Source organism: Dromaius novaehollandiae, chromosome 9, assembly GCF_036370855.1.
Source record: "Dromaius novaehollandiae isolate bDroNov1 chromosome 9, bDroNov1.hap1, whole genome shotgun sequence".
Lineage (NCBI taxonomy): Eukaryota > Metazoa > Chordata > Aves > Casuariiformes > Dromaiidae > Dromaius > Dromaius novaehollandiae.
Genome location: NC_088106.1, coordinates 13,316,966 through 13,344,636, shown reverse-complemented (window position 1 = coordinate 13,344,636; position 27,671 = coordinate 13,316,966). Strand labels below are relative to the sequence as shown.

At 49.4% G+C, this 27,671-nt stretch overlaps 1 protein-coding gene across 1 annotated transcript; it reads left to right on the top strand.

Annotated features, from left to right (window-relative positions):
• Positions 1 to 462: 462 nt before the first annotated feature.
• PCYT1A (phosphate cytidylyltransferase 1A, choline) lies at positions 463 to 27,671 on the top strand. Its single transcript, XM_064516774.1, has 9 exons — positions 463 to 619; positions 8,691 to 8,831; positions 15,097 to 15,196; positions 17,402 to 17,518; positions 19,606 to 19,757; positions 20,585 to 20,663; positions 21,432 to 21,574; positions 22,676 to 22,864; positions 23,453 to 27,671. Exons 2-9 carry the CDS (start codon positions 8,715 to 8,717, stop codon positions 23,657 to 23,659), a joined length of 1,104 nt encoding a protein of 367 aa, XP_064372844.1. The 5' UTR covers positions 463 to 619; positions 8,691 to 8,714; the 3' UTR covers positions 23,660 to 27,671.

Sequence of the window (27,671 nt, the reverse complement as noted above, 5' to 3'; positions counted from 1 at the left end):
TCTCCCCCCCCCCGTTACTTTGGAACCTAGTGGCCAGTTTCAACCAAATTGGGTAGCGATTTCAAAGACAAGAAATTCTAAAGAAAGAAAGAAAGAAGCCAGGGAGAAGAGTGGCCCAGACTGAACCCTCGGGAGGGAGGAGACGGCAACAAGCGTTTGCGGGCGGCAGGAGATGGCAGAGCGCCCCCGGGGCGAGAGCACAGACACCCCGAAGCCTCAGAAAACCACCCCGAGAGCTGCCCAGGGGCCGCTGCGGGCCGGGGTCTGGCAAGGCCCCTCGCGCGGGGCGGCAGCCAGCGGAGCGCGGCGTCTCCTCCCGGCCCCGCAATAGCCGCCACAGAGCCTGGGGCCGAGCGGCGGCCCCGCCACAACGAACCCGGGGCAGAGCGGCAGCGGCGGCGGCGGCGGCCCCGGCGGTACCGGCCCCGGGGCGGCGGCGGGCCGGAACGGAGGCGCGGGGCGCGGTTTCCCGGGGCGCGGCCGGTCCCTTCCTGCGCCTCCGGCCCGACACGCAGCGGCTCCGCCCGCCGCCCCGTTGGCGTTGGCGGGAGCGGGGCGGGGCCGGCGGCGGCGGCACCGGCACCGGCACCAGCACCGGCACCGGCACCGGGCCGCGGAGGTGCGTGGGGGGGCGTGGGGGGACGTGGGGGTGGGGGGGTCCCTTCCGCGGGGTCCTTCCTTTGGGGGGCTGGGGGGGGTCCCTGTGGGGGGGGGCTCGGGCGGACTGTGGGTCCCGCCCTGGGGTGCTGTGGGGGGCACTGGGGTGGCTGCGGGGTCCCTCTCTGGGGGGCCCTGGGGGGCTGTGGGGTTCCTCCCTTGGGGGGCATTGGGGGCGCTGGGGGGCTGTGAGGTCCCTCCTTGGGGGGGCTGTGGGGACAGGGCTGTGGGGGGCTGTGGGGCACGGGGGGGATGCGGCAGGGTGTGGGGTGGGGGCGGAGGGCAGGGGTGGCCCTGCAGAAGGTGGGGCCCTCGCAGTGGGGCTGGAGAGGTGCCACTATGGGGGAGGCAGGGGGGCTTTGGTGGGGCGCATAAGGGGGCTGAGAGCACCGTGGGGGGTCAGGCGGGGCAGTGGGGCCAGGGGCCCTGCATGGGGTCCTGGGAGGAGCCGGGCTGGAGGGGGGCAGCGGCCCCAGCGCCTTGGGGAGGGCCTGGCTGCAGACGCCCCCGCGGAGAAGTGGGGCTCACTGTAGGGTGCTGGCGGTTTGGACACTGCTCTGCCACCCGGTGTGGACGTGGAGCCGAGGGGGGAGGCGTACCTGGCGTGGGGGCTTGTGTGGGGCAGCAGGGCTTGGGTGAGTGCTGATTCGTAGGCCTGTGGGGTGCCTGGATGCGAGGGGAGCAGCTCCTCCGGCAGCACAGCCGGTGCGTCCCGCCAGATGAGGGGCCCTGAGCGGTGTCTGCTGGGGGCAGAAAGCACATGGGGGAGACGTGGCTGTGCGCGGAGCTTCCCCCTTTGGAGAGGGAAGTGGGAGAAAGCAGTGTGCGGGAGCCCAACCGCCGGGAGGATGAGCCACCCTGGGAGCCCTGCAGCTGCTGGGCTGGGGGCGAGCTGGGCTGCACCGGGGGGGGGTGCGCAGGACTGGCGCGCTGGGGGATTGCAGGACTGCCTGATTTGGGGCGGCAATTGGGGCCAGGCTGACAGGAGACAACAGTGGATGCTTTGGGAAACTTTTAAGTCTGCCACTGGGGCTTTGAGTGCTGTGGCTGTGGGAGGCATCTTCTGACCTATGGGACACAGCCAAGGACGGGGGAGAGAGGAGCTGAACAACTAGGAGGTGGCACTGGCTGTAGAGAAGGATGGTGTGACCCAGCTGCTGCACAGGCATGTGTCCTCTTTAACGCTTTTTTTGTGTCCACCAAAGTCTTGGCCATGCTGATTAATGGTTTTGTAATTAGACTTAAAATCCACGGTAATTCCAAGAGCTCGGATGCTTCTCACTAGCCCTTACTCTCTGTGGAGGAAGATGCAGACTGCTTCAGGTGGCTTTCCCTCCTCCCTTTTTCTGTCCCCACCCTGTCTTATTGCAGCACCAGGTCTCCCAGTCAGCAGCTGCCAGAGACTAGCATTGTCAGAAGCAGATACTGGTGGGGTTTTCATCCACAGGACTCCTGGGCCTAAAAACAGCCACCATATTTACTTCTGAAATTCAGACAGCAAATTCAGACAGCTTTATGCTGAAGAAATGTCACATACATAGAATTATTAAAATTGGTGCCTTGGACATTTCTTGGTCCAAGATCTTGATTGTAATTGTCTTGAAATTATTGTCAAATGAGCCACTAACAGTAATTGTTGGAGCTAAGTATTTACTATTTATGTGTAAACCTACTAAAGGAGGCCGCCTCCTCAGGTCTCAAAAGCTTCTGTTGTTGAACTGTATAGCAAATACAATACAATGCAAATCAAAAGTCAGGACAGAATGACTGCCCATCCTTGTACCTTGATGTCACTGGGCAAGCTCCAAATCTTCTCCGATGTTCTGTGTGGACCCTACTCTTGCTCCTTTGCTAACTATGAGGGAGACTCAGTGCCTCGGGTGTACTTAGGAGGGCTGTGAATTCGTGGAGAACATCTTGCTGGCGATTTCCTTTTTTAGTGTTTCGTAGCAGTTCTGCCTAGGTGACCATGCTGCACTGTTTTCAGTTGTGGTATTGTTATCTTAAGCCATTTGGGACTTTGTTGGTGGAAAACAGCATCTTTTCATAGACTGCAGAACACAGGTACCACGTTCCTAAAGAGATCTTCTGCATGCTTAATGATGCTTGGGCTCTGCTTGAAGAAGTTTTATTGGTCTGCCTGTAGCAGTAGGGGTTATGAGGCTTGGAGGTTTTTTATTAAGTATAGCAAAGGCCCTGGTCTGGATGCCGTTAATACAGTGTGTGGCACTGGCTGGACTGGAATCACTTCTATGTTCATGTGACTATTAGTATGCAACAGGATAGCAACCTTTGCTGAACCAGAATAGTGGAAGCAGCCCACGTTTTATGTGTAGACAGAACTCTGTGTGCCAGATCCTGCAGTAACCTTTATGATGAGTTTGAGGGCTTAGACCCATCTCAGTAGAGTTGAGACGCTGACTGTGGGAAGAGCAGCCATGCTGCAGAGAGAGTTGTAGTTTTCTCTTCAGGTGACCAGTCTGGGTCACTGCCACTGTGCTATTCACCCTCAACTTTTACATGAGCTTTAAAAACACCCAAACCTAGTGACTAGATGATAGGCAGATGCCCTCAGTCTAGGGAGTCAGAAGGATCTGAACCTCAACAAGCCTGGACTGTGAATGAAGTTGTCTTGGAGCTTGGGGAAAATCTTTAAAGTACAGAGTGAAGAAAGATCCTGATCTCTCCCAGTCATTACGTAGAGGTTAACCCTCACCCTGCAAACAGGCTTTGATCAGTTTCTAGAGGAGGCTGTGATGAGTCCTCCGTCATTAACCTCTTCCGAGTCCCACTGTCTACAGCAGATCTCTACAGAGATACATATCAGTAAGATTAATCACAGGCTGGAGATGGGGGAGAACTGAGAAAAGAGTTACCAAGTCTGTTCCCCCCATGAGTGAGGAATGCAGGGTCATTTGGGTGCCTTACAGCCTGGCAAGGTAAATTACCTGAAGTGACAGAACTTCTTCCTTTTCCCAGAGGATCTCACTTACGTGTCTTCCATGTGTCATGGCTATTTTTCATTGCAGACAGCTGGCAGAGTGCAAAGTTTAGTAGTAGTTGCCTGCAGATGAGTCAGCAGAAGAGAAATAGCTTGCTTCTATAACGTGATCTTGTAGGCAGAGCAGAACACGACAGTGACATCTCATTATGCTAACGCCTTCCAAGTTCAGAGGGATGGTATGGAGCCTGAAAGTAGGCTGTGCCATTCGGGGAACTTGTGCGCTTTGGGTATCGGAGAGGCCTCACTGTTCCAGCATGCCAGTCTTGCACTGGCTCAGATCTCTGCTGGGAAATGCAGCAGCTACAGACTGGAGTGTTTGCCAAGTTGTTGCACTCGCCTCGTTTTGTACAGACTTTGAGACTAAGTAGCAGGATTTATTCTGCCTCTTCAAGTAAATCTACAAGCAAAAAGCAGACGTGGCACAAGAAATTCTGCTTCTTTGTGTAAATCTGCAAACAATAATATTCTCTAAGAAATTCCTTTGGACATAAAAACTCAAAGAATGCGGATGGGTCAGGTCCTCATTCCATCGATGTGCTTTGGGTGCAGAAATATCAGATCTGTTTTGTTGGTGTAGTGTGAGGCAAATAGTTTTCTGACACCAAAAATGCATACGCTCAAAGCTAAACAAAACATCAGTACTGTTCATGAAGATGCATTCATTGAGATAAGCCTCTGGCCAAGCAATGGGATATCCTGCACCAATTCTAGGACCTTCTCCATATGCCAGAGTGTTAACTTCGGTGTTGTGGTTAAATTCCAGCTCGGATGATGCTGTAGTTAACTCACACTAAGGGAAAAAGTCTTAAATTCCATCCCTGCCTATATAAATACTTGTGCGTGTGAATTGATTCCTATCATTTTTCCCTCCCAGAAGTGGCTGCATTTTTGTGTCAAATGAGTTGAGCTTTGTAACATTACTCTCAGCAAAGTGCTTGATGATTTCTGAAGGTTATTCCTGCCACAGTTTAAAGAAAATTCCTATTTCTTCCCTCTATCACTTCCCACCTTCATTCAGGATCTACATTTAGGGGCCGAACGGAGTGATTTCTTGGCGAGGGAGGTGACTCTCCTCCCATCTGGCAATCAGCTGCTCCTTGCGGAGCCCATCCAGCTCTCTCTCCAGAGGTGCGCTAGCTGGCAGGTGATGCAAGGCACTTGCATGGATATAGGATGTGAACCAAAGAAATGAGTTTCGGAAGCAAAGCCCCAAGTGTCTCATAAAGTGGCACAGAGACTGTGATTTGCCCCATGGGCCCTTCCCTAATAGGGTTCTTTTTAACTTTGCTCCTGGTGCTCATATTCAGCACAGACTCAGTTATGCAAGGGGGGGTGGTGGCTTAGGCCAAAAACAATGCTAATATTTTGCAACAGAGCTCTTTCTTCTGATTATGCCAGATTTTTTAGTTTTTCAGAATGAGCTCTCAAAGGAGCCTTCTCTTTCCCTTTCCCCAACTGCTGCAAATGTAATTAATTTTAGAACAGTCAAGTGTTTTTGCTTCCCCAAATGAGCAAGAGTGTGTGTGCTCATGTGGTAAGCTCAGCTACAGATGCTGGTCGCATTGTTTCTTAGTAATTGTTTAGGGTGCTATTTTAGTCCCTTGGGTCAAAATAAAATATTATAAGATTAGTAGCTTTATCGCAGTGAGCTATAGTTTGTTTTTTAAGAACAAGTTGGTCCCAGTTTTGATGAATGCTGGGTTTGTGCTGGGAAGATTTCTGAGAAGCACACTAGCCACAGGGTAGGAGTTTTAAAGCTCTGAAGAGTGGTAAAATTATTGTTTAATTTCTGCATTAATTTGAGTAATTAACAGAGCTGCGTCACTTGCAAAGCACCCAGCTTAGCTCTCCGGACACCGCAGAGGCTCCTTTGGCAAGATCCAGCCTGTCATATCAGAGCAGAGAGTGCATATTTACACCATCCTCAAAGCAGAGATGTCTCCCCGGGTGGTTTGCAGGTGGAGTCACTTTGGCTACTGACAGGCCAGGCCGCTGCCTTCCCCTGGGCCCCCGTAGCCAAAGCAGGGCGGAGTGGTGCCACCTCGCAGCTGCAGCGGTAACACCTCTGAGCAGATTGCCTGGCAGCTTTTAGTGTCTGACCATTGCTGCCTGTGTAATACGCAGCAAATCCATTCACTTAAGCTGTTGTTTGCTATCATGTGACCCTGCACACCTGGAGAAGTGGAAAAGTGAATGAGGCCAGAGGAAAGAGAGTGGGTGGGTATGGAAGGGGTTGGAAGAGGCTCTTGGAGATTTCTACTGCTCTTGGACAGTGTTTCTGTACAGCAGCATATAGCGTGGTGTCATCCTGTGCTGGCGCCCGCCGTTCTTTAGCTGGTCATGGCCGATGCACCCAGCAGCAAAATGCTGGTGGCATCTCAGAAAGAGAGCGTGCTTGTGTGTGGAGATGTGCAGGGAAGTCTGGTTGCCCTGATGGGCCAAGCTAACATGAGAACAACCTCGCCTGTTGGTGCATAGAGGCTGATATATCTGTGCTTTAGCACCAAAGCCTCTGATAGTGCTTTTTAATGTCTTGCTGAGGGTTTGCCCTGCAATGTCTTGGAACAAGTGCCTTCAGCATGTTAACAGACCTCCTGGTTGTCTCCCAAGAGGAAGAAAGTGAGTGGTCAGAGAATGAGGTGACCTGGAGCACAGCGAAATTATTTTGACCAAGTAACAAGAAAATCTACAGCTGTTTCCCCTTATATTGTCCATGAACGTTCAGGTTACTTGAGCCATAGGCAGAGGTCTGTTTGTTTTACCTGAACTGGGTGGTTTCTGGTAAGACCATGGTGGTGAAATAAATCGCTGGTGCAGAGTATGCTTGTGAGATGGCACTGTGCAAAACCTAAGAAATGCTTATTTCATACCCCATGTTTTCAAAGGCACTGTGGAAGCTGCTGTGTTTATAGCATCCCTGTGCATGGCTGTTAACTGAAGATCCAGGATTACTTGCATGAAAGCTAAATGTTTGCTTAAGAGTTTGAAGACATGGAGCTTAGGGCTGCAAACTCTTTATGCCTGAGATTACTTTCGCACACACCAGTATGTTTGTTGTTAGGAAATAGTAAATAGATTACCGGAGTAGGGGAAACCTGGCAAACTTCATTCCCAGGCATCGTGGCATGAGTGCTGGCTGGATCATCCAGTTCTGAAATGTGTATGTGACGGCCTTTCCACCATTCCCTCTGGAAGACGGTTTGGCTTTTCCAGCTGTTCTTCACTGTCACTTTTGTCTTCTCCTGAATATTTTTTGGCTTCCCAGTCATCTGAGATTCTCTTTTGCTTTTCTTAGTGGATCTCTTTTGCTTTTCTTCGTGGATCATGTTAGGTCTAACGTAGTTTTGGGTGCCTATGCGCATGTAGCCCAAAGCCAGTTCAGCTGCATTTGGCCCTAACCCGGTTTGTGAAGTATCTTGTGGATTCTAGGTGGGGAGTTGTAAAGGAGATCTCTCTCATTTCAGTTCACATATTATTAAACTGCACTTGATTTCTTACTTTGGAACATTCCTTAACTTGGAGTCATTTGTGCTTGAAGAAGTCCACTCATTAAATCTGTATCTTAACAGCTCTCTTCTGTGAAGTTTGTATTTCTCTGTTGCTGAACACCAGAGCTGTGCCCCGTGGGCCTTACTGAGGGCAGTCCCACTAGTCCTGAGCAGGAATGCTTGGCAGGGACCAGGATGCAACTGCGTGGCCTGGAGGAGAGGGATAGTGTTTGGAGGGGCATCTGCCCTCTCATACCTTGTACGGGTGTTCTTGCCCCACCTAACATGTTCCAGCACACCCACCGCGTGCGGGTGGGGAGAAGCTTTGAATGCCACACGGCTCTCGTTGTTAGGGTGTAGAGGCATGCACATAAGCATCATTCCTGGGCGGAGGGGTCACGCTGCTCTCGGGAAAGGCAGGACAGGAGTGCCATTTGCTGCCCTGGAGATCTGTACATTTCAAGAGAGCAAGATGGGAAATATCTGGTCGCTGCTCTTTAGTCTTAAACTTTGCAAATACAGCACCTGTTTCTAACTCTTGCTGCAGCTGAAAAAGGGAAGGTTTGCTGCCATGCATTAGTATAAATCCCTAGCTTTCCTTCAACAGCATGAAATGCTAGGCTTCCTCATGGTCCCAGGCCCTCTTAGGAAGGTAGCAGTGTATGAGGACTCCAGTTCAAAAGCAGGGATGGCTGAACTCTGGATAGCTGTCATGATTTCTGTCCCAAACTGGCTGCCTATCAGAGAAGCAGCTCAGCTGAACCGCCACTAATTATAATCTGGTACATAAAAGGAAGCCAGAATTTAGTGTGCCCTAATGTGTCATCCGTAGCTGCTTCACAGCCAGCTGAGTCACCACTGCAATGGGGACAGGGGACGAGAGGCGAACATGGTGGCAGCCACCCTAAGGTGAGCTCTCCCCACCAAGGAACTGCAGCTCACTGTCACACAAACAGCAAACTGCAAGCAATCTAGTTATTTAAGTTGTGACTGTGGGTTGTTCTCTCTTCTCTCCTTTCCCCACTCTTATCATGCTGCTTAAAATCACTGCCTTCTCTCTTCAGGACTGTGCAGGGACCCAGCACACCAATCAGCTGTCCTGAGCGGGGCAGGGAGGGCAGAAGGCTGCAAGAGCATTTGCATTCAGTATCATCAAAATGAGAGCAGGGGGAGGGCCGAATGTGGACTGGTCATACCTTAGGCTGCCTTTCAGATGCTGGAATAGCATAATTAGCCTTGTACTAATGATTTATAACTTGCATTGCAACTCTTGTGCGAGTTTGTCTCCAGCCAGCTGACTGCTGCACGCTTCTCTCTGCAGAGCAGCTCTGAGTTGCATTAAATGATTCAGTATTCCCACCAGGCACTGTTTGTCAAGCCTTGGCAGCTGATGCCAAATACAGCTGGCTAAGCCCCTTGTTAGGTGGCTGTGTCTTTGGGCTGACCTTCTGTATCCTGAGCCTGTTGCTGACTGATTTTTGCTGTGGAAGAGCTGAGAAATACATATTTTTTTTTTCTTTTCCTTCTTCATTTTATTCTAGTTCTTATTGGACGTGCTTGGCAAGATGGAGCCACCGACCTCCTCCAGGCTGAATTCCCGAAAGAGAAGAAAAGATGGATCTGGCCCCAATGGGGCAACAGAGCTGGATGGAATCCCTCCAAAAATGTCCCGGCGCTCATTTGTAAGTAAGCAAAGATGCTGAGCTTTAGGTGCCTGGGAAAATTAGGACATTGAAGTCGTAACAGCAAAAAGAGAAAGGTGATTTCTGTGTGTGTGTGTGAGGACAGAGACAACAAGGGGGAGGAAAGAAGTAAATGATAGTAGCTATCCTTCTTGCAAAGCCAGTTTGAAATCTTCCTTTGCTCATGCTAATAACATACTTACAACGTGGGCTTAAATTAGGTCTGAGGCAAGCGTCACTAAGCTGCTTTTGTGGCGTGTCCGGGTTGTTTGTAGTCACTTAATCTGTGCCCAAAGAGGTATGCAAACAGATATGCACATACTACAGATGGGGAATAATCATTGTTTTTTCACAGGTGGGTTTTCTTAGTGACTCGGGGAGGGAGAAATACTCCAGGTAAGCATGCTGTTACTCGTGCACCTAGTAGGAAGTGTTCGGTCCTGTTCAAGTCAGGGGAACTGCAGATGGGTTTGAAATTTGTGAGCACCTACAGAAGGAATCTACTGAAACTGCTGTTTTAAACACCAGGAAGATGGCTTAGCTTTTGATTCTCCTGCTCTGGCAGGAGGCTGTGTTTGTGTTATCAGTACTTCAGGAGTGTTCAAAAAAAAAATCTTTCTAGATCAAGCTTGGGATAGCTTTATGAAGATTAAACCAATGGTGTCTCTTCTAAAGACTATATCAGTTAATTCCAGTATAAAGAATTGACTTTATCTTGTCCTTGCTGCAATATTGTGATGATGGGCTTTTTACAGCTCTCCTCTGCCCCCTTTCCTGGGGCTCTCCGTGTGTATCACATGTTCTCTAGCTGCTCTTTCCTTATCTCTATCAGAAGTCAGCTGCCACCCATTCCACATCATACAGGGTCATAGTCCTTGGTAAAATATGGTGACATGTTGAAGCTTTCCTCTCTTTGATAACAGAATTTTGCTTTTCAGGAGTACTTCAGTCTTGTCCCAGGGTATCGGACAGATGCTAATGAAATAAGAGCAGCAGCAGCCTGCAAAATGCAGTGAGAGTTGGGAGGGGAAAGTATTGGGAATGGAGGCTTGAGCTGTTGAAGTGACTTATCCCACAGAGCCTTAGTATCCTTGGCTTTTGTCAAAACCCACGCTGTCCCTCCTGAAGACCCCATATCTTTCAGAGAGGAAAGAGAGGCACAAGGCACAGACATAAGTTATTCCATGGGATTCTCTTGCTCTTGAGGTTGGTGTCTGTCCTGTCTTAGAAATGAAACATCTGTCTATGAATAGAACAAAACAAGTAATATCTAGCTGCCCTCTAAACTTCCTGGCTGTTTCTTTTTAGCCACAAGGCTAATGTAGATCTCCTGATAAGAGATTTTTTTTCCTCCTTTTGTGAAAGATGTATTTAACATAGCAAGGGTAGTAGAGTTCCCTAACTATAACATTACCTCGAAGCCCTTACAGCTGGCTGACAGAATGTTCCCTTGAAGCACCAGGGCTCAGCAGCAGATGGTAGTAACAAGCCTGCTGATGCATAAGCGCCTTATATTGTGCATGTCAGGTTGTGTCCTAACTCTCGTAGGCGATGCAGAGGAAGGGTAAGATTGACAGGAGCTTTTGAGGGCATTTCTCTGTGATCCTCTGATGATTTTGATAGGCTTTTGTACTTTTATTCCTAGCTTCATATCAGGTATGTGACAACCAAACTGCAAAGAATCTGCTTTTACTCCCAAGTCCTAGATACAATGACCATGATGAAAGGAGAGGAGCACAAGCCTTACTTAACAGCAAAAAGTATGGAAGCTCGGCAGTTCATTGAAAAGCCAGTAAGATTGGATTGGGCAAATGAACTTTTCTGTTTTTAAAGTAAGAGCTTAAAGTCTCTGAAGTACAAGCAGGTGTCCAATGAACTCTGGAGAACTCCAGAGTTCTCCAAGAACCCCATGCAGTAAAATATGGGATCTTAACAGAGAAGGTGATATAGGAAACGTGGTTACTAGAGCCTCAGTAAATGCTTTTGTTATTGATTTTCAGCAACATTGCTTTACTTGAATGCAGTGGCTAGTGGTCACTTTCCTGTGCACTTCCCTTGGAGATCTGTAATGATGAATAACATTAACAATAATAGCAGTGATCCTTCTGGGTGCAGTGTTGCTGTGCACCATGGCAGGATGCTGCGGTGGGTCAGGAAGTGAGCAAGGAAACTGCTGATTAGCTTTTTGCAGCTTAAAGGTGCTATTGTAATGATCTGCAAGCTTGTTTCCTAGTCTTCTGGCTCAGGAAAGAGAAATACATTGCTGCCCCACACCTTCCTGCTAGAAGGAAGTTGGGCTGTTTGTTCCATTATGGGAAAGGCAGATGTTTTGTTCCCATTCAGAGGAGAACACTTTCAGAAATGATACCTGGACTTCAGCTGCTAATTTAACATACCACTGTAGTCGAGGCAGTAGATTAGAGAAGATCCTGGAGCATTTGAATGAGTTCTGCCAAAGATCAAGATCAGTCTCTCACTGTGTCAGGCTCAGAAATGAGTGGTGACACACACATTCCTTGGAGATTCATGCTGCTGTTGGTATTGCTCTTCTGCTGGTTCATATACTCAGATGGAGGAGCCATTAAAATCTGTACGTCACAGCACAGGCACTCAAGCACAGCAATGTGGCTGTCTTGCCTGGGTGGGCAGAGCCAAAGCCGTGACAGTGAGGTTTGCTGTGGCTTGATTTCTGCTGTTGTGAAGGGCTGTTTGTCAGAACTGGCTGAGCCTGAAGTCTCTTTAGGGGTCCCAGTGTGAATTACTGTCTCCTTAACTTTACTTCTCTGCCTCTCTCTCTCTCTGCCTCTCTCTCTGCCTCTCTCTCTGCCTCTCTCTCTGCCTCTCTCTCTGCCTCTCTCTCTCTGCCTCTCTCTCTCTGCCTCTCTCTCTCTGCCTCTCTCTCTCTGCCTCTCTCTCTCTGCCTCTCTCTCTCTCTCTGCCTCTCTCTCTCTCTGCCTCTCTCTCTCTCTGCCTCTCTCTCTCTCTGCCTCTCTCTGCCTCTCTGCCTCTCTCTGCCTCTCTCTGCCTCTCTCTGCCTCTCTCTGCCTCTCTCTGCCTCTCTCTGCCTCTCTCTGCCTCTCTCTGCCTCTCTCTGCCTCTCTCTGCCTCTCTCTGCCTCTCTCTGCCTCTCTCTGCCTCTCTCTGCCTCTCTCTGCCTCTCTCTGCCTCTCTCTGCCTCTCTCTGCCTCTCTCTGCCTCTCTCTGCCTCTCTCTGCCTCTCTCTGCCTCTCTCTGCCTCTCTCTGCCTCTCTCTGCCTCTCTCTGCCTCTCTCTGCCTCTCTCTGCCTCTCTCTGCCTCTCTCTGCCTCTCTCTGCCTCTCTCTGCCTCTCTCTGCCTCTCTCTGCCTCTCTCTGCCTCTCTCTGCCTCTCTCTGCCTCTCTCTGCCTCTCTCTGCCTCTCTCTGCCTCTCTCTGCCTCTCTCTGCCTCTCTCTGCCTCTCTCTGCCTCTCTCTGCCTCTCTCTGCCTCTCTCTGCCTCTCTCTGCCTCTCTCTGCCTCTCTCTGCCTCTCTCTGCCTCTCTCTGCCTCTCTCTGCCTCTCTCTGCCTCTCTCTGCCTCTCTCTGCCTCTCTCTGCCTCTCTCTGCCTCTCTCTGCCTCTCTCTGCCTCTCTCTGCCTCTCTCTGCCTCTCTCTGCCTCTCTCTGCCTCTCTCTGCCTCTCTCTGCCTCTCTCTGCCTCTCTCTGCCTCTCTCTGCCTCTCTCTGCCTCTCTCTGCCTCTCTCTGCCTCTCTCTGCCTCTCTCTGCCTCTCTCTGCCTCTCTCTGCCTCTCTCTGCCTCTCTCTGCCTCTCTCTGCCTCTCTCTGCCTCTCTCTGCCTCTCTCTGCCTCTCTCTGCCTCTCTCTGCCTCTCTCTGCCTCTCTCTGCCTCTCTCTGCCTCTCTCTGCCTCTCTCTGCCTCTCTCTGCCTCTCTCTGCCTCTCTCTGCCTCTCTCTGCCTCTCTCTGCCTCTCTCTGCCTCTCTCTGCCTCTCTCTGCCTCTCTCTGCCTCTCTCTGCCTCTCTCTGCCTCTCTCTGCCTCTCTCTGCCTCTCTCTGCCTCTCTCTGCCTCTCTCTGCCTCTCTCTGCCTCTCTCTGCCTCTCTCTGCCTCTCTCTGCCTCTCTCTGCCTCTCTCTGCCTCTCTCTGCCTCTCTCTGCCTCTCTCTGCCTCTCTCTGCCTCTCTCTGCCTCTCTCTGCCTCTCTCTGCCTCTCTCTGCCTCTCTCTGCCTCTCTCTGCCTCTCTCTGCCTCTCTCTGCCTCTCTCTGCCTCTCTCTGCCTCTCTCTGCCTCTCTCTGCCTCTCTCTGCCTCTCTCTGCCTCTCTCTGCCTCTCTCTGCCTCTCTCTGCCTCTCTCTGCCTCTCTCTGCCTCTCTCTGCCTCTCTCTGCCTCTCTCTGCCTCTCTCTGCCTCTCTCTGCCTCTCTCTGCCTCTCTCTGCCTCTCTCTGCCTCTCTCTGCCTCTCTCTGCCTCTCTCTGCCTCTCTCTGCCTCTCTCTGCCTCTCTCTGCCTCTCTCTGCCTCTCTCTGCCTCTCTCTGCCTCTCTCTGCCTCTCTCTGCCTCTCTCTGCCTCTCTCTGCCTCTCTCTGCCTCTCTCTGCCTCTCTCTGCCTCTCTCTGCCTCTCTCTGCCTCTCTCTGCCTCTCTCTGCCTCTCTCTGCCTCTCTCTGCCTCTCTCTGCCTCTCTCTGCCTCTCTGCCTCTCTCTGCCTCTCTGCCTCTCTCTCTCTGCCTCTCTCTCTCTGCCTCTCTCTCTCTGCCTCTCTCTCTCTCTCTCTGCCTCTCTCTCTCTCTCTCTCTGCCTCTCTCTCTCTCTCTCTCTGCCTCTCTCTCTCTCTCTCTGCCTCTCTCTCTCTCTCTCTGCCTCTCTCTCTCTCTCTCTCTGCCTCTCTCTCTCTCTCTCTGCCTCTCTCTCTCTGCCTCTCTCTCTCTGCCTCTCTCTCTCTCTCTCTCTCTGCCTCTCTCTCTCTGCCTCTCTCTCTCTGCCTCTCTCTCTCTCTGCCTCTCTCTCTCTCTGCCTCTCTCTCTCTCTGCCTCTCTCTCTCTCTGCCTCTCTCTCTCTCTGCCTCTCTCTCTCTCTGCCTCTCTCTCTCTCTCTCTCTGCCTCTCTCTCTCTCTGCCTCTCTCTCTCTCTGCCTCTCTGCCTCTCTCTGCCTCTCTGCCTCTCTGCCTCTCTCTGCCTCTCTGCCTCTCTCTCTCTGCCTCTCTCTCTCTGCCTCTCTCTCTCTGCCTCTCTCTCTCTGCCTCTCTCTCTCTGCCTCTCTCTCTCTGCCTCTCTCTCTCTGCCTCTCTCTCTCTGCCTCTGCCTCTCTGCCTCTGCCTCTCTGCCTCTGCCTCTCTCTCTCTCTCTCTGCCTCTCTCTCTCTCTCTCTGCCTCTCTCTGCCTCTCTCTCTCTGCCTCTCTCTCTCTGCCTCTCTCTCTCTGCCTCTCTCTCTCTCTCTCTCTCTGCCTCTCTCTCTCTGCCTCTCTCTCTCTGCCTCTCTCTCTCTGCCTCTCTCTCTCTGCCTCTCTCTCTCTGCCTCTCTCTCTCTGCCTCTCTCTCTCTCTGCCTCTCTCTCTCTCTGCCTCTCTCTCTCTCTGCCTCTCTCTCTCTCTGCCTCTCTCTCTCTCTGCCTCTCTCTCTCTCTGCCTCTCTCTCTCTCTGCCTCTCTCTCTCTCTCTGCCTCTCTCTCTCTCTCTGCCTCTCTCTCTCTCTCTGCCTCTCTCTCTCTCTCTGCCTCTCTCTCTCTCTCTGCCTCTCTCTCTCTCTCTGCCTCTCTCTCTCTCTCTGCCTCTCTCTCTCTCTCTGCCTCTCTCTCTCTCTCTGCCTCTCTCTCTCTCTCTGCCTCTCTCTCTCTCTCTGCCTCTCTCTCTCTCTCTGCCTCTCTCTCTCTCTCTGCCTCTCTCTCTCTCTCTCTCTGCCTCTCTCTCTCTCTCTCTCTGCCTCTCTCTCTCTCTCTCTCTGCCTCTCTCTCTCTCTCTCTCTGCCTCTCTCTCTCTCTCTGCCTCTCTCTCTCTGCCTCTCTCTCTCGCTCTCTCTCTCTGCCTCTCTCTCTCGCTCTCGCTGCCGCTCTCGCTCTCTCGCTCTCTCGGCCTCTCTCTCTCTCTGCCTCTCTCTCTCTCTCTGCCTCAACTCAAACTAGTCACCCTGCAGAACTGTTTTGAGTTTTAACACTAGTTAGTCTTTCGGTATATGTGTAGAAATCTTGCAAAGACAGAGTGTGTCACTTAATGGCACTGCTGTTGCCTTGCTGCCGCTACGTAATGCACTCGCCTTTGTGTTCTCACGACTAACCTTCTCTGGCTGTTTAGGGACTGAGGGAACCAGCTCCGTTTTCAGATGAAGTGGAAATCGATTACAGCAAGCCATACATCAGAGTAACATATGAAGAAGCGATGAGAGGAACGCCTTGTAAGTAAAACCAAACTGGAAGGCATTGTATAAATACAGAGTTTTGGCAGAGGGCTGGGGTGATGACTTGGGTTTCCCTGAGACTGATCCAACCTTGTGTGTCAGACCATGTTTGCACCCAATGATTTAGTTAACGTTCTGGTGATAGATGACTGTTCCTATGTTGGTTTGAGCCTGCCAATCCCAACAGAAATTAGAGTCTGTTTGTGAGGAGCTGTACATACACCAGTAAGATGACTTGATGCAAATAGAAATTCATGTTTTAGCTCTTCCTGTGCCACTGACAGCTCTAGACTAGCATCAGAGCCAAACATTTTTCTGTACTTTGTCTGAGGCAGCTTAAAATTAGGCAGCAATTTAAAAATCATCTCTTAGAAATGGACAAATAAAACTGATATTCACCTTTTCCCAGAATATCCCCTTCTTGCCTGGATTTGAATTAAAGTCAGTGTCATTGAACACAACAGGCCAGCCCCACAACAAGAACATATCATTTTATTCTCTGAAGGAGACTGGGAGAAACAATTATCTTTGCAAGTCCAAAGCAGGAGGCAGAGGTTAGGACTGGCTCCTTCTGAAGGGAGGCTGCCCTCTCTTGCCAAGCAGTGTGTGCAGACGGAGCTGTCTGTCTTGGCCTCTGTTGCAGAGACCCTGAGACAATAAAAATACTGCACTTATTACTTGACTGTTGATGATGTTGAGAGGTAAGCCAACACTGACTGGGACCTGGCAGTGGTTTCCTGTGGCCATCTCTGGAAATCCAGTGCTTTTCATAGTCCACATTAGTTTCCCAGTGAAAGTCTCCAGAGCCTGCACAGAGGTTTCTGATTTCAGCACTGACAGCCTGCTGAGACTAAAAATACACTGCATGCTTCCTTGCTGCTTTTTCTGCCTGTGTTCAGGAACTGTAGTTGTTGCAGGTGTGGAGGAGGGGGAGAATGTCCCAAGCCAGTTTCCAGAACATGACTGTACTTTATTAAAGGCATGCAAGAACCAACCCTCTTCTGGCATGCAGGAAGCTTTTACAGTCTCCAGATCTTTGGCTCTTTGGCTCTTTGCCTCCTGGCACTGTCAAACTGCAGTATTTGTTGACAAGTGATTGTAAGAGGCTGTCCTCAAACTGACTCCTCTGCTTAGCTTAAACCTAACACCCCTCCATTTGCATCAAAGCGTCTTCTTACTGCCTCATGTGCTCTGTCTCTAGGCACCTTCAGGGCCCTGCCCAGATCCATGAGGGTTCAGCTCTGCTGCTAGTTCCCTCTGCCCCCTTCCTCATTGCAGCTCTGCTGTACCTCTGTCTATGCTGCTCTTCCAAGTCTGCCTGGCTGAATTGGGCCATAAAGCAGGCCATTCCCAAGTGTGTCAAATACCAAGAATGTGCAACTTTCTGTTATTAGCAGCAAGAGAGCTGGAGTTCTGTGTGGTCCCAGGAGACCAGCAGTCCGGGAGTCTCCTGCTATTACATGGCAGTACTAGACTATTTCACTTGACCTCAGTGCTGACCTCAGATAGAAGATCTATCTTGGTAGAGGTCACCAGAATAAAGCTTTGTTCCTCCTTATTTATCCATGGATTTAGTTGATAGCACCAGTAGGTCAGCAGAATGGGATCAGGCTTTCTTTCTGAATAGCCCAGCTGGGTTTTCAGGTACAGCCATATGCTTCACGGGACTGGAGGGAGCCCATGATGCTGGTGAGGAGCCAAAACAACCTGATGTCTTGGACAGACCGGTAGCTGTGGCAGTGGGCTGCAGAGAGGAGGATGCTGAGAAGGTTCTTGAGATGCCATCTTGGCTGGCAGGGGGAATCAGGCACCTATGAAACATTTTGGCCAGTTCCCCTCTGGTAGCTCACTGCTGTGTGGAAAGTTAATGCTGGATTTTGATTTCTGCAACAGGGCATGATCAGAGTTTGCTTTCCCCTTATTCTCCCTTTACCTTTTTTGGTGGGTATGTGGTAGGTTTTGAATCTGCCTTTGAATGTGGTTGTATTTCAGCTCTGTGGTCAGATGCATTTGTTTCCATGTGGGAAGGAAAAGAGCCAGCCATTTCTTTTCTCAAATCTTTCCTGGCTATAGCTCTGCATTCTGACAGTTTTCTGAAGCTCCCCCATGAGTTTCAGAACATCCCCAAGTGCAGGCATGAGCAATAGTTGCTTCTCCAGCAATGGATCTTCACAAATGTGTCTGTCTGTCTCTTTGGCACAGTGGATCGCCCTGTCAGAGTTTACGCTGATGGAATATTTGACTTGTTTCACTCTGGACATGCCCGGGCCTTGATGCAAGCAAAGAACCTCTTCCCCAACACATACCTCATTGTGGGAGGTAAGGAGTGATCTTGTTGACTTTGACTGCCTTAGGAGTGCCTCCAGCGTTGTGCACACAGATGGCAAAACTTGGTTTTTGTCTTTTCTTTATGGCCTTGGCGGCTGTCACTGCAGCCAATTGTTACAACTCCCACTCTGTTGTTGGAGTCTCGTTGCAACACGTTGAGAGTCAATAGGTCTGCAGAACGAAATCCTGTAGAAATGAGCACATGAGGAAAAGACTTCTGACACAGCTGTTGTAACTTGGCCTCTCTATTTTGTGACAGATGCTGTTGAGTTGCGCATCTGAGTATCAAAAAATACTAAGGGCAGTTGAGCATCTGCCGCTTGAATGAGACAGTTAAAGAATGAGCAATAGTCCTTCCTTAGCTGGCTGAGCTTTGCATAATCTTTACTATCCTGCACATTCACCTCCTTTTGCAGATCTCTGCTGGATTTTGCTTACGACCAATTCAAAAAGAGTATGGAGAGATAATAGTAGTTCCTTGTGCACAACTGGCCCCATAGAAGTCTGTGAGGCCCCTTTTTTTCTAAATAAAAGTTTCCCATTTTGTTTATTAGGCTCAAAGCTCTTTAGATGATACTGGGAATAACCTGTTACTCCTTGAGAGGATCTAGCAGAGGTTTTTCAGCCACACTCCTTCAAAAATATAAAGGAAAAGAAGAAACTTTTTCTTCTGGCTTCTGTCCTGTGCTGACTTATGTCTGCACAGTGCCTCTATAGCCATACTTTCATCCACCTTTTTGGCATGTGGTACCAAAGACATGTCAAACTGTGGATGTTGTCTATCATGAAGTGACCTCTAGTCAGCCTGTGTAATAGTGGTAAGGTGTCAGAACTGGAAATACTTCTAACTAGTTTTCTCAACTACCACTAGCTACCAGAAGCAAAATGAAACTCTGATCTGTAATATAGCATTAATAATTTCTTCGTGCAGCTTGTTTCCTACCACAGGTTCATTCATTGCTAAAGGTTATGTATTGTGGTGCTTCTGTATGTTTTTTGTGTGAGCTACAGTAGTGCCAGTGAGCTACAGTAGTGCCAGTGAGCTACAGTAGTGCCAGTGAGCTACAGGGCGGTGGGAGAGAGGAGAGGTGAGATAGTTGCTCAAATCTATAAAATGCTCTGAGTTTAGAAATCTTGAAGGCTGAATGACAACTCAGTGTACATAAATGTTGTACATCAGTCAGAAAAATAACTTCAGGTGAAAATATTGTTAACATGTTAATGCAGCAAACTATATAAGCATGCAATCTGCCTCTGGGAGTCTGGCAAGGAGGCAGGGAGCAAACTGCTTTCTTTGCACCAGGAACTGAGAGAAATGAGAGGCTACAACCCAAGTGAACATTGGCTTCAAGTTGGGAGCAGTCTCACCCTCTCTTTATTGTCTGTTTGTCTGGAACATAAGTACGTCCAATACCAGTGAGATTGATAATGCCTAGTTTACTTTTGAGTCCGATAACCAAGTAAAGCTCCTTCCTTAATGTCTTACATGCAGATTATGAGGAGTTGTTTGTTTACTTTCTTAAAGAACCTGATTATTAAACTAGCTTGATTTGCTGTGAACTCGCTCTTCGTTTTAGTATGTTTTTCCCAAGAACTGGAGTATGATATGGTATTTTATGAAAACAGAAATTGAAACCTAGGGAGATTGGGGGGTGTGGGGCTCTCCAGCTTCCAGGAGAGACATCCATCGGTAAATAAGCAGGTTTATGCTAGGTAGAGCCCCATGTGCCACTTCATACAGAAAGAGAGTTGTCTTCTGTATTGACCGGTTTTCTTGGTAAACATCATAGGTTCTAGAGTCCTGGAGGGTTTGGGGTGTAGATCCACAGCTTGGACAGAAATTCCCCAAACACTTGGCCGATTTCCTGTGATAAGCCTGAGTAGAATTGCCCACAAGCTTAATGCCCTGTTCCTGGTGCTTTGTGGCTGGAAGAGTCAGATTTGAAGGTGCCAACTTCTGTCAACAGCTGGAATTGTCTGGCTTGGCAGGTACAGCAGATGTGCGGGCAGAGTCCTTTTGTGTAAAGTACTGGGGTAAGCACCTTGGACTTGACTCTTCTCTGTGCCTGTTTCTTCAGTCTGCAGTGATGAGCTAACCCATAACTTCAAGGGCTTCACAGTAATGAACGAAAACGAGCGGTACGACGCTGTACAGCACTGTCGCTATGTGGACGAAGTGGTGAGAAATGCGCCATGGACGCTCACACCGGAGTTCCTGGCAGAGCACAGGGTAATACACGGTATCTTATCTGTTCTGAATTTTGATTATCCTGCTCTTTGCAGCAGGAGTTTATCCGTGGGCTTGATCTCTGTCTGAGCAACTCATTTTTGTTTAAAATCCTTAAATACAGAATGAGCTAGGTTATGGGAGCTAAGTAAATTTCTTGGGAGATTAAAAGCATTTACTGATCTGGAAGGTAATGTTGAAATAAAATGGAGATTGTGACAAGATAAAGAAGGCAGAGGGGTCAAGACGATTCTCACTGTTTCAGGAGAAGTTGGTTCTAGTGACAGTTTGGTTTGAAACAAGCAATAGGGCAGGGATAACATGGGTTGAAAGGGATTTCTGGAGGTCATCTGGTCTAACCCACTACTTACAGCAGGGCCAGCTTAGATCTGTGAGCTTCCCTGCAGCAGGAGACCAGACAAGCTGTCTTTTCAGCCCTTTATCAGTAGGAAAGATAAAGTGAAAGGAGCCTCTACCATCTGCTGACCTGCTTTGGGATTTGAAGGAGTTTGGGGTGTTCAGAGGAGTTTGCTCAGTTTCCCCTGGGTGCCATTAACAAGTCATTTTCTTTGTGGAGTTTAAAGCAGCTGTATCCTTACTCCCAGCTCCTCTTCTTTGGTGTGTGCTTACAAGCCTGATTGATATGCAGTTGCCCGTGAGAACTTAGGACTGCTCTGCATTGCTTTTTCATTAATCAAAAGCATCTTGCTGTTCTTCATCATGCCCGTCCATGGAGGTGTTGAGCTGGAAGTAACCATCCTTTGACAGAAAGCACGTAAATCTGCATTTCAGTGTAAAATTTTGACTCACATTGCTCTCTTAATTTTCAGATCGATTTTGTTGCACATGATGACATCCCCTATTCTTCTGCTGGCAGTGATGATGTTTATAAGCATATAAAAGAAGCAGGTGGGTCTGGATCAGGTTCTCTAGGGATTCTTTTCAAAGATCTGTAGTTTCTCCCGTGCTCCTGTATGGCAGAATTATATCAGGGGAAGTGACTGGCACTCTGCAAACAAGGTCCTCCCCCAGGAGGCTCTGGGGGCAAGAAGGAGCCCAGCTTTGGGCCCTAGTTCATAAGGCCAGGACTGTTCCACATCCCAGGCCGCGGGATCGTCCTGCACTAATTTCTGCTTCTAGTCTAGTTATCGTGATTGAAGTAACAACCACCTTTTTGGAAAGATATTCTGGCTTGGTTTACAGATTCTCACAAATAGAGAAACTGGCATAAACTTTGCAAAGTGGTCCCTCTAGTTGATTGCTGTAAAACTTGATGGAGGTGCAGCTTATTTAAATCTAGCTTCAAACCCAGCCCCCAGAGCTCGTGACGTTCCCACCTGCTAAATTGTGAGAACCCTTTTCTCTCCTGTCCTTGTCTCCACACTGTTCTAAATGCAGTGGGTAATAGATAATAGTCTTTAAACCAGCTGAAGTAAAGAGCTGGAGCTTTTAATTAGAAGGTATGTTTTGACACTTGCTTAGGTCTTCCTTAGTTTCTCCTCATCCTCCCAGAAAGGAGGACCCCCAGTATTGTATATTCAAGGGCAAAGACATGGTGGGGTGAGGACGGTTGGGAAACATGCTCATGACAGGAGAGGTTCTTCCTAGTAGAGGTGGCAGCAGCTTTTTGCCATCTGTTTTGCTACAGCTGTCCTGAGTCCTGTTCCTCAACTTTAGGCATGTTTGCACCAACTCAGAGGACTGAGGGGATCTCAACATCGGATATCATCACCCGGATTGTGCGGGACTATGACGTTTATGCCAGAAGAAACCTGCAAAGGGGCTACACAGCTAAAGAGCTCAATGTCAGCTTCATAAACGTGAGTTGAAGCGTGTCTTACAACAAGCTGCATGCAGCAGAGTTTTAGAGTGTATGGATGCAGATCCTTGCCTAGTGGGAGCACAGTCCTGCCTGTAAACAGCAAATCTGCAGAGCTAAGCAATTGCACCAAACTGGTGTCCTTGTAGTAGAAGTCAGGCTTCTTCCTCCCCTTAAACTTCTGCATGAAGAGCAGACCCACATGGAGGGATTAGGTTTTTGTTAATGCTGCCCCATTGTCAGAAATGACATCTTGGTGGCATTTTACCTGTTGAGAGAATTGAAGATGGGGTGAGATATGTGTTTTCTTCAATTGTATGAAGTGTTGGTTGTTTGTGGCAGCACCTGTTGTCTCATATTGCTTCTCTTCCCTCAGCTGTCTTCGTAAGGAAGAGTCATTTTTTTTAGGATTAAATCTGATCTTGTTCTCGCTGCGCTATTCTCCTCCTTGGAGCTGCAGGAGCAGCAGAGCTTGGGTAGGGGAGAAGGGCATGCTCCAGTCCTATACCTTATACTCTTAGCACACAAGCAGGATATGGAGCAGAAGGCTTCTCTAATGCAGGAAGTAAGGTAGTAAACGTTTCTCTTACCACTAAGACAGATATCATCTCTCTTTTATAAATACAATGAAATGCAAAAAAATGAGACCAGAGAGGTTATGGCTGCCTGGCCTCTCTTTGGCATATATCTCTGCCTCTGTTTAAGAACACCCAGCAACTCAGTACCCAGCAAAGACTTGTGCTGTCATGATATGCAGAGCAACCTACAGCAGGTCAGAGTAGTCAAACATGTTCTGTTTTTTCCTGACTCAAGCCTAATCTATATATTGTATAAATATTTCCCTGTTCCATGCATTGCTGTTAGATAGTGGCTATCTGTGCATTTAGTCTCACTCTGTTCTGTGTCAGTGCCTGCCACAAAGCATCTCAGTCCCACAGTGTGTCTGCCATTTAGGAAGAAGTGTCTATGAAGTGGAAGAGAAGTGTCATGAAACTAGTGGCGATGCTGAGTCTTAAGCAGCTTTTCAGTGTAATAACATAGAGCAGAGGCAGTCACTACTCAAATTTGGTGAGCCATATTCTGATCCACCATTTCTCTGCAGGAAAAGAAATACCACCTCCAAGAACGTGTGGATAAGGTGAAAAAGAGGGTGAAGGATGTAGAGGAGAAGTCAAAGGAGTTTGTCCAGAAAGTGGAGGAGAAGAGTATCGATCTCATTCAAAAGTGGGAAGAGAAGTCCCGGGAGTTCATTGGCAATTTCCTGGAGATGTTTGGCCCAGAAGGTGCATTGGTAAGGAGCCTGTCTGGGAGAAGGGGGAAGGGGATTTCAGAGAGCTTAGCAGTCAGAATCAGGTGTTCTGCAGCCCAGGCTCTGCAGAGCAAAGGCCTCCAGTTTGTCACAGCACTGGGTGTGTCCAGACGTGTCCTGCCACAGGCCAGGGCAGCATGGTTACAGGGAGCCTTGCCAGCTGCCTAAAGCCAGTTATGGCCATAGCAGGAGAAGTCCGTGTTTCCTCGGAGCTGGTCCATAAGCTCCAACATGTGTCCTGCAGGCCACTGAGCAACCAGGAGTTTGGCAGTCACTTTGTCACTTGCCTGGGATGGGTCTGAAGCTGCTTGCGCAGCACTGCTTTGCCAGTCTGTCCCACAATGTTGGCAAAGTATCACAGGCAGTTCATGCTAGAGGTGCTGGAAAATGGGTGGTGATGAAACAGGCCAGTCTCCAAAGGCTCAAGCTGTGCTTGGGCTTTTCCGTGCTTTTATATTGCACGAGGTATTGAAGGGGGGCAAAACCTCAAAATGTGGCAAGAGCTGTAGATAGTGTTGTTTTGCATTACTTTTTGAGCCATGTTAACTTCCTTCCTGCTTCCATCACTAGAAACACATGCTGAAAGAGGGCAAGGGCCGGATGCTGCAGGCCATCAGCCCAAAGCAGAGTCCCAGCAGTAGCCCCACGCATGACCGCTCCCCATCTCCCTCATTCCGCTGGCCCTTTTCAACCAAGACTCCTCCTTCCTCACCGGCCAACCGTGCCAGGAACGAGTCCACAGTCACCTACGACATCAGTGAGGATGAAGAGGATTAAGCTACCAGCTGGGGTTTGCTGCGAGTCGCTGATCGCCGAATCCCAAGTCCAGACCCACTGGGGAACTCTGAATGAGCAAGAGAGCCATAGGAACAGGGCTGACGTTGGGCACGGTGTCCTGAAGGCACCCGTCGCTCTTAGCAAGGGCTGCTGCCTGGAAGCACATTCAAATATCTTCTCCTCTTCCCTTCTCCCTCAAATTCCCTTTTTATTGTTTACGTTCTAATGGTTTCCAGGGGAAAGATGGTTTTTATATTTTAAGAAAATACTCTTTTTAAACACAAAGAATAGCGCTCAAGTGTGGCTCTTGTTTTGGTTTCTTTTCCCCTGTTAAACCTCCAGGTGAGAGGGAGAGTGGGATGCTATGCCCAGACCCTTCTGTCCCTCCTTTCCTTCAGCTCCTCTGTCTATTCCCCTCATGCCCAGGCAGTATCTGTGCTGCTGCCAAACGAAAGATCTCACAGTTCCTCAACCAGTGTGACCTTGAAAGCATGCAGGAAGCAGTTGAATAGAAAGGCTACTAGGAAATAGAGATATCTCTGCTGCACTGGAGCTGATAGGGACCTATCTGATGGACTCTGTAGTGCTCTAGCATCTCTTAGCTGAACTTACCAGCATGTTGCAGTGAGAACGTGCTGGGGAGTGGGATACCAACTTGGCGTGCAGGAGTTAGGCCCTGTAAGAAGCTGCAGCACCGCAGAATCCTTCACCACATAAGTGTGCAGCATTCACAACCCCAAATCTGTGAGAGGGCTGCAGGGGATGGGCCTTTCCAGCTTGTCTTGACAAGACTGCTGAATCTAGAGCTAAAATTCAACCCTCAGTTGCTGTTGGAGAGAAGAGACTGAGTCTTTCTTTCAGAGCACTTGCTGTCTGCGTGTTTCCTTGAGTGTATGAGAGTCCGTGTAGGAAATGAATGTGTGTGCTTCTTTGAAAAGTTTCTTGTCCTGGTCTCTGGTGTATAATACTTTTTACTGTCTGTCCAGAAGGCCCCTCATCACTGTGCTCGGTGCGTCTTTGTCTGCATTTCAGTTGCTGTGCTCTAAGGGCTGGAGCAGTCCTTTATACTGGTGCCGTGAAGTCGCTGCTGTAAGGACAAAACGTGAATTCATATGGCCAATTTGCTGTCCGTGTTGATATGTGCGGTTGGACAGATGAAGGGCATGTTTTACCACAGTTAAGGGTGATGGTCCCGTGTGACAGTTACCTGGGTTGCACATTAAATGCAAAAATCTGTGCTCATTTACACCAGCCCTTAAGGGAGGGGGCTGAAAGAGCATCAGAGAGAGCTGCAGCTTTTTAAGATTTTAAACATATAACCTGCTTGTTCAAAACCATGGTTCAAGTCCTGCCTGCTGTTGTGTGTAATAAATGTTGAGCTTTGTGTCATGGCAGTGGCCTGCAACTTCGCACTGGGAGTTGCCCTCCCTGCGCTGCATGCCCGCGCACCGAGTAGGCGGATGTGCTCTGTCCTGGCAGCCGGCGCGCAAGGGAGGGGGCTTGCTGTGTCGTAGCCATGAAGCTCCCGCTTGCTTTTCTGTTAGGCTTTGCCTGTGGCATCCATCGGCCCCAGCTGGAGCTTCTGGGGTGAGTTGCCAGTATCCTCCTGCGATGCTGGGAGCAGGCGAGGACGGGCTCGGAGGCCAGTCAGCAATGCCGCGGGGGGTTTTGAAGTGGGGATGTGGGGCCCAGGGAACAGCGATCCCCAGGAGGCACCTCGTCGATGCTGCCGTGTGCTCTGCGCCCCGAGATGCTTCTAGGGAGCCCAAGTGTCCTGCAGGAGGAGCAGGCTGCCGTTTCTTCCCAGCTCTTGTCTTGCTGTTTCTGTGTCACGCTGCCCAAAGGGCTCGACAGAGACTAATGAGAGAGACACCTCTTTACACCCTGCTTCTGTTGAGACTAGAATTGGTATGGGAAATGGTATTTTGGGAGTTCCTCATCTGCCACTTTGGCCTCCATCAGCCAAGATGTGTATGGCTCTGGGAGCGTGGCTGGCTGCTATTGATTTTTTTTAAGCTATAATGAGCAAATACAGTCACTTGATATAAACCAGTTTTTAATCCCCTGGTTTATGAGTGGTAGAGCACTTATTTTATATTACCCGCATTCTCTCTTCCCTAATCTTCCCTGCCTTTTTTCACCCTTCCCTCAAAATAGTGTTGTTACTTCCCTCAGTGGGATGACAAAGGCCAGGCTGCTTTAGGGCCTCGCCACTGTCTTAAACACAAGATACGTGACAGCATTCTGCAGCATCGTGTTTTGAATGGTGGTTTGTTCTACGGAGACCTTACGAATTTCGTGGTCTCTCTGCAAAACCTGGGGTGCTTGGTAAGAAGCCAGGCATGGTTTTACCTGTAACTTGGCGTAACAGAGCTGTTTCTTGTAACCAACAGTCCCTGCTTTCTCCTCACAGTTAAATTAAAATGGACGCTCCGATCCCAGACTAGTCTGGTTTTTGTTTTTGTTTTTTTGTTTTTGTTTTTTGGTGGGATGAGTGTTGTTTTCTCCTGGGTTGTTGGACTGGCCACATCTCCAGTGCTGCCCTGTCCCATCGGGAATAGGACAGAGCTTGATCTTTGGGCAAGATGTGTAAGCTGGGTTCTCCAGGGACATCTTGTCAATCACACAATGCTGCCACTTCGGGGCTGTCCTGCACACCCCTAACCTGTCCTGCTCGCTTTAAAAGAAGCATGCAGAAGGGATGTGTTAGAATTAGGCATGAAGTAAGCGGCAGAGCAGAAAACTAAAATTTCACTAGCATGCCTTGAAAAATGTGCGGTTCTCACGTGGAGATTGATGCCGCTAAATCCAGAGATGTCAACGTCTGTGAGACAGCCCTGCCTCCATTCCTCCTCTGAATCTTAGGCACGAGGCCGCTGTCCTAGGAGCTAGGGACTGCACATGTGTTTTCTTGTGGCAGAGAACAGCAGCAGGGCAAAGCTGGAAGGTGCCAAGGATGCTAGTAGGAGCAGGATTTAAAGAACGTGGCACTTCAATAGCATGTTGGTAGGGTTACAGGCGAAATTTTTTAATCTCTTGGAAAGTATGGCACACACATGCGCTCACAAATATTTTCTAGAGAGTTGGGACTTTATTGGGATCTAGTTCTTGCCACCTGAAGCAGATGCTGGGATAGTGAATACACTGGGCAGTAGCAGTGACTTTGGTGGGACAGACCAGAAATCTCTGCATCTTGCCCCCTGCCCTTAGGGACGATGTCTTGCTGTCAAAGGCTCCCTTTTGTAAAGCCTTCAGATTTTCTGCCTGCTGTAGGTATGAGGCTGGGTCTGGCTGTCCAGCAAGGCACCCAAGTCTCATATTTTGCTGCTTGTCTGTGTGTTGCATCTTGTCAAAGCCGTGAGATTTCTGGCCCCCAGCGCTCCTGCTGGTGCCTATAAAGCTGTGTCAGTAAGGATCATTCTCTGTTACCACGAATCTGTCAAACCATGTCAAATTTGACAATCTTGTAACTAATGACCATTGTATTTTCCAGTTGAGCAGTTTGACTTTGAACACAGCCACTCGGAAAAAGCTCAGAGTAGCTGTTTTTTCCCCCTCCTGGGACAGAGAACTTGCTTTTTCCCCAGAATAAGTAAATGAAATAGATAATATTTGGGAGCTTTGGATTTCTGACTCTTCCCTAAAATGTCGCCCTCGCCAAAGGTAACATGGCTGGGGGGGGGGGGGGGGGGGGGGGGAATCGAGAGGGCACCAGGGTCCATGTCACGTGAAGCGGACTGGTGCTTTAGTGGTGCCCGGCAGTGGGCTCTGGTCTTAGCACTGATGTTTGGGTGTCTGCTGTACATCTCCCTCCGGGCTGCCTTAGCCAGCCCTTCTGCTGCCCCCTCCGGCCCCAGCGCCATGGCTGCCTCGGGATGTCTCTTCTCAGTCAGTGTTCACTGTGATGGTTTCTCTGTGTGGGCCTGTGTGCACATGCATGTGTCTTACTGGCTTGTTCTTGAGTCGTCGTTTTGGCTTTATGTTTAGCCAAATAAATACAAAAGTAATTTTA

Excerpts from the sequence above, each read along its gene's own strand:
- PCYT1A (XM_064516774.1), top strand. The coding sequence starts at position 8,715 with ATGGAGCCACCGACCTCCTCCAGGCTGAATTCCCGAAAGAGAAGAAAA. Across the intron at positions 8,832-15,096 it reads AAATGTCCCGGCGCTCATTT|GGACTGAGGGAACCAGCTCC; the intron begins GTAAGTAAGCAA and ends CTGGCTGTTTAG. Across the intron at positions 21,575-22,675 it reads TCAATGTCAGCTTCATAAAC|GAAAAGAAATACCACCTCCA; the intron begins GTGAGTTGAAGC and ends ATTTCTCTGCAG.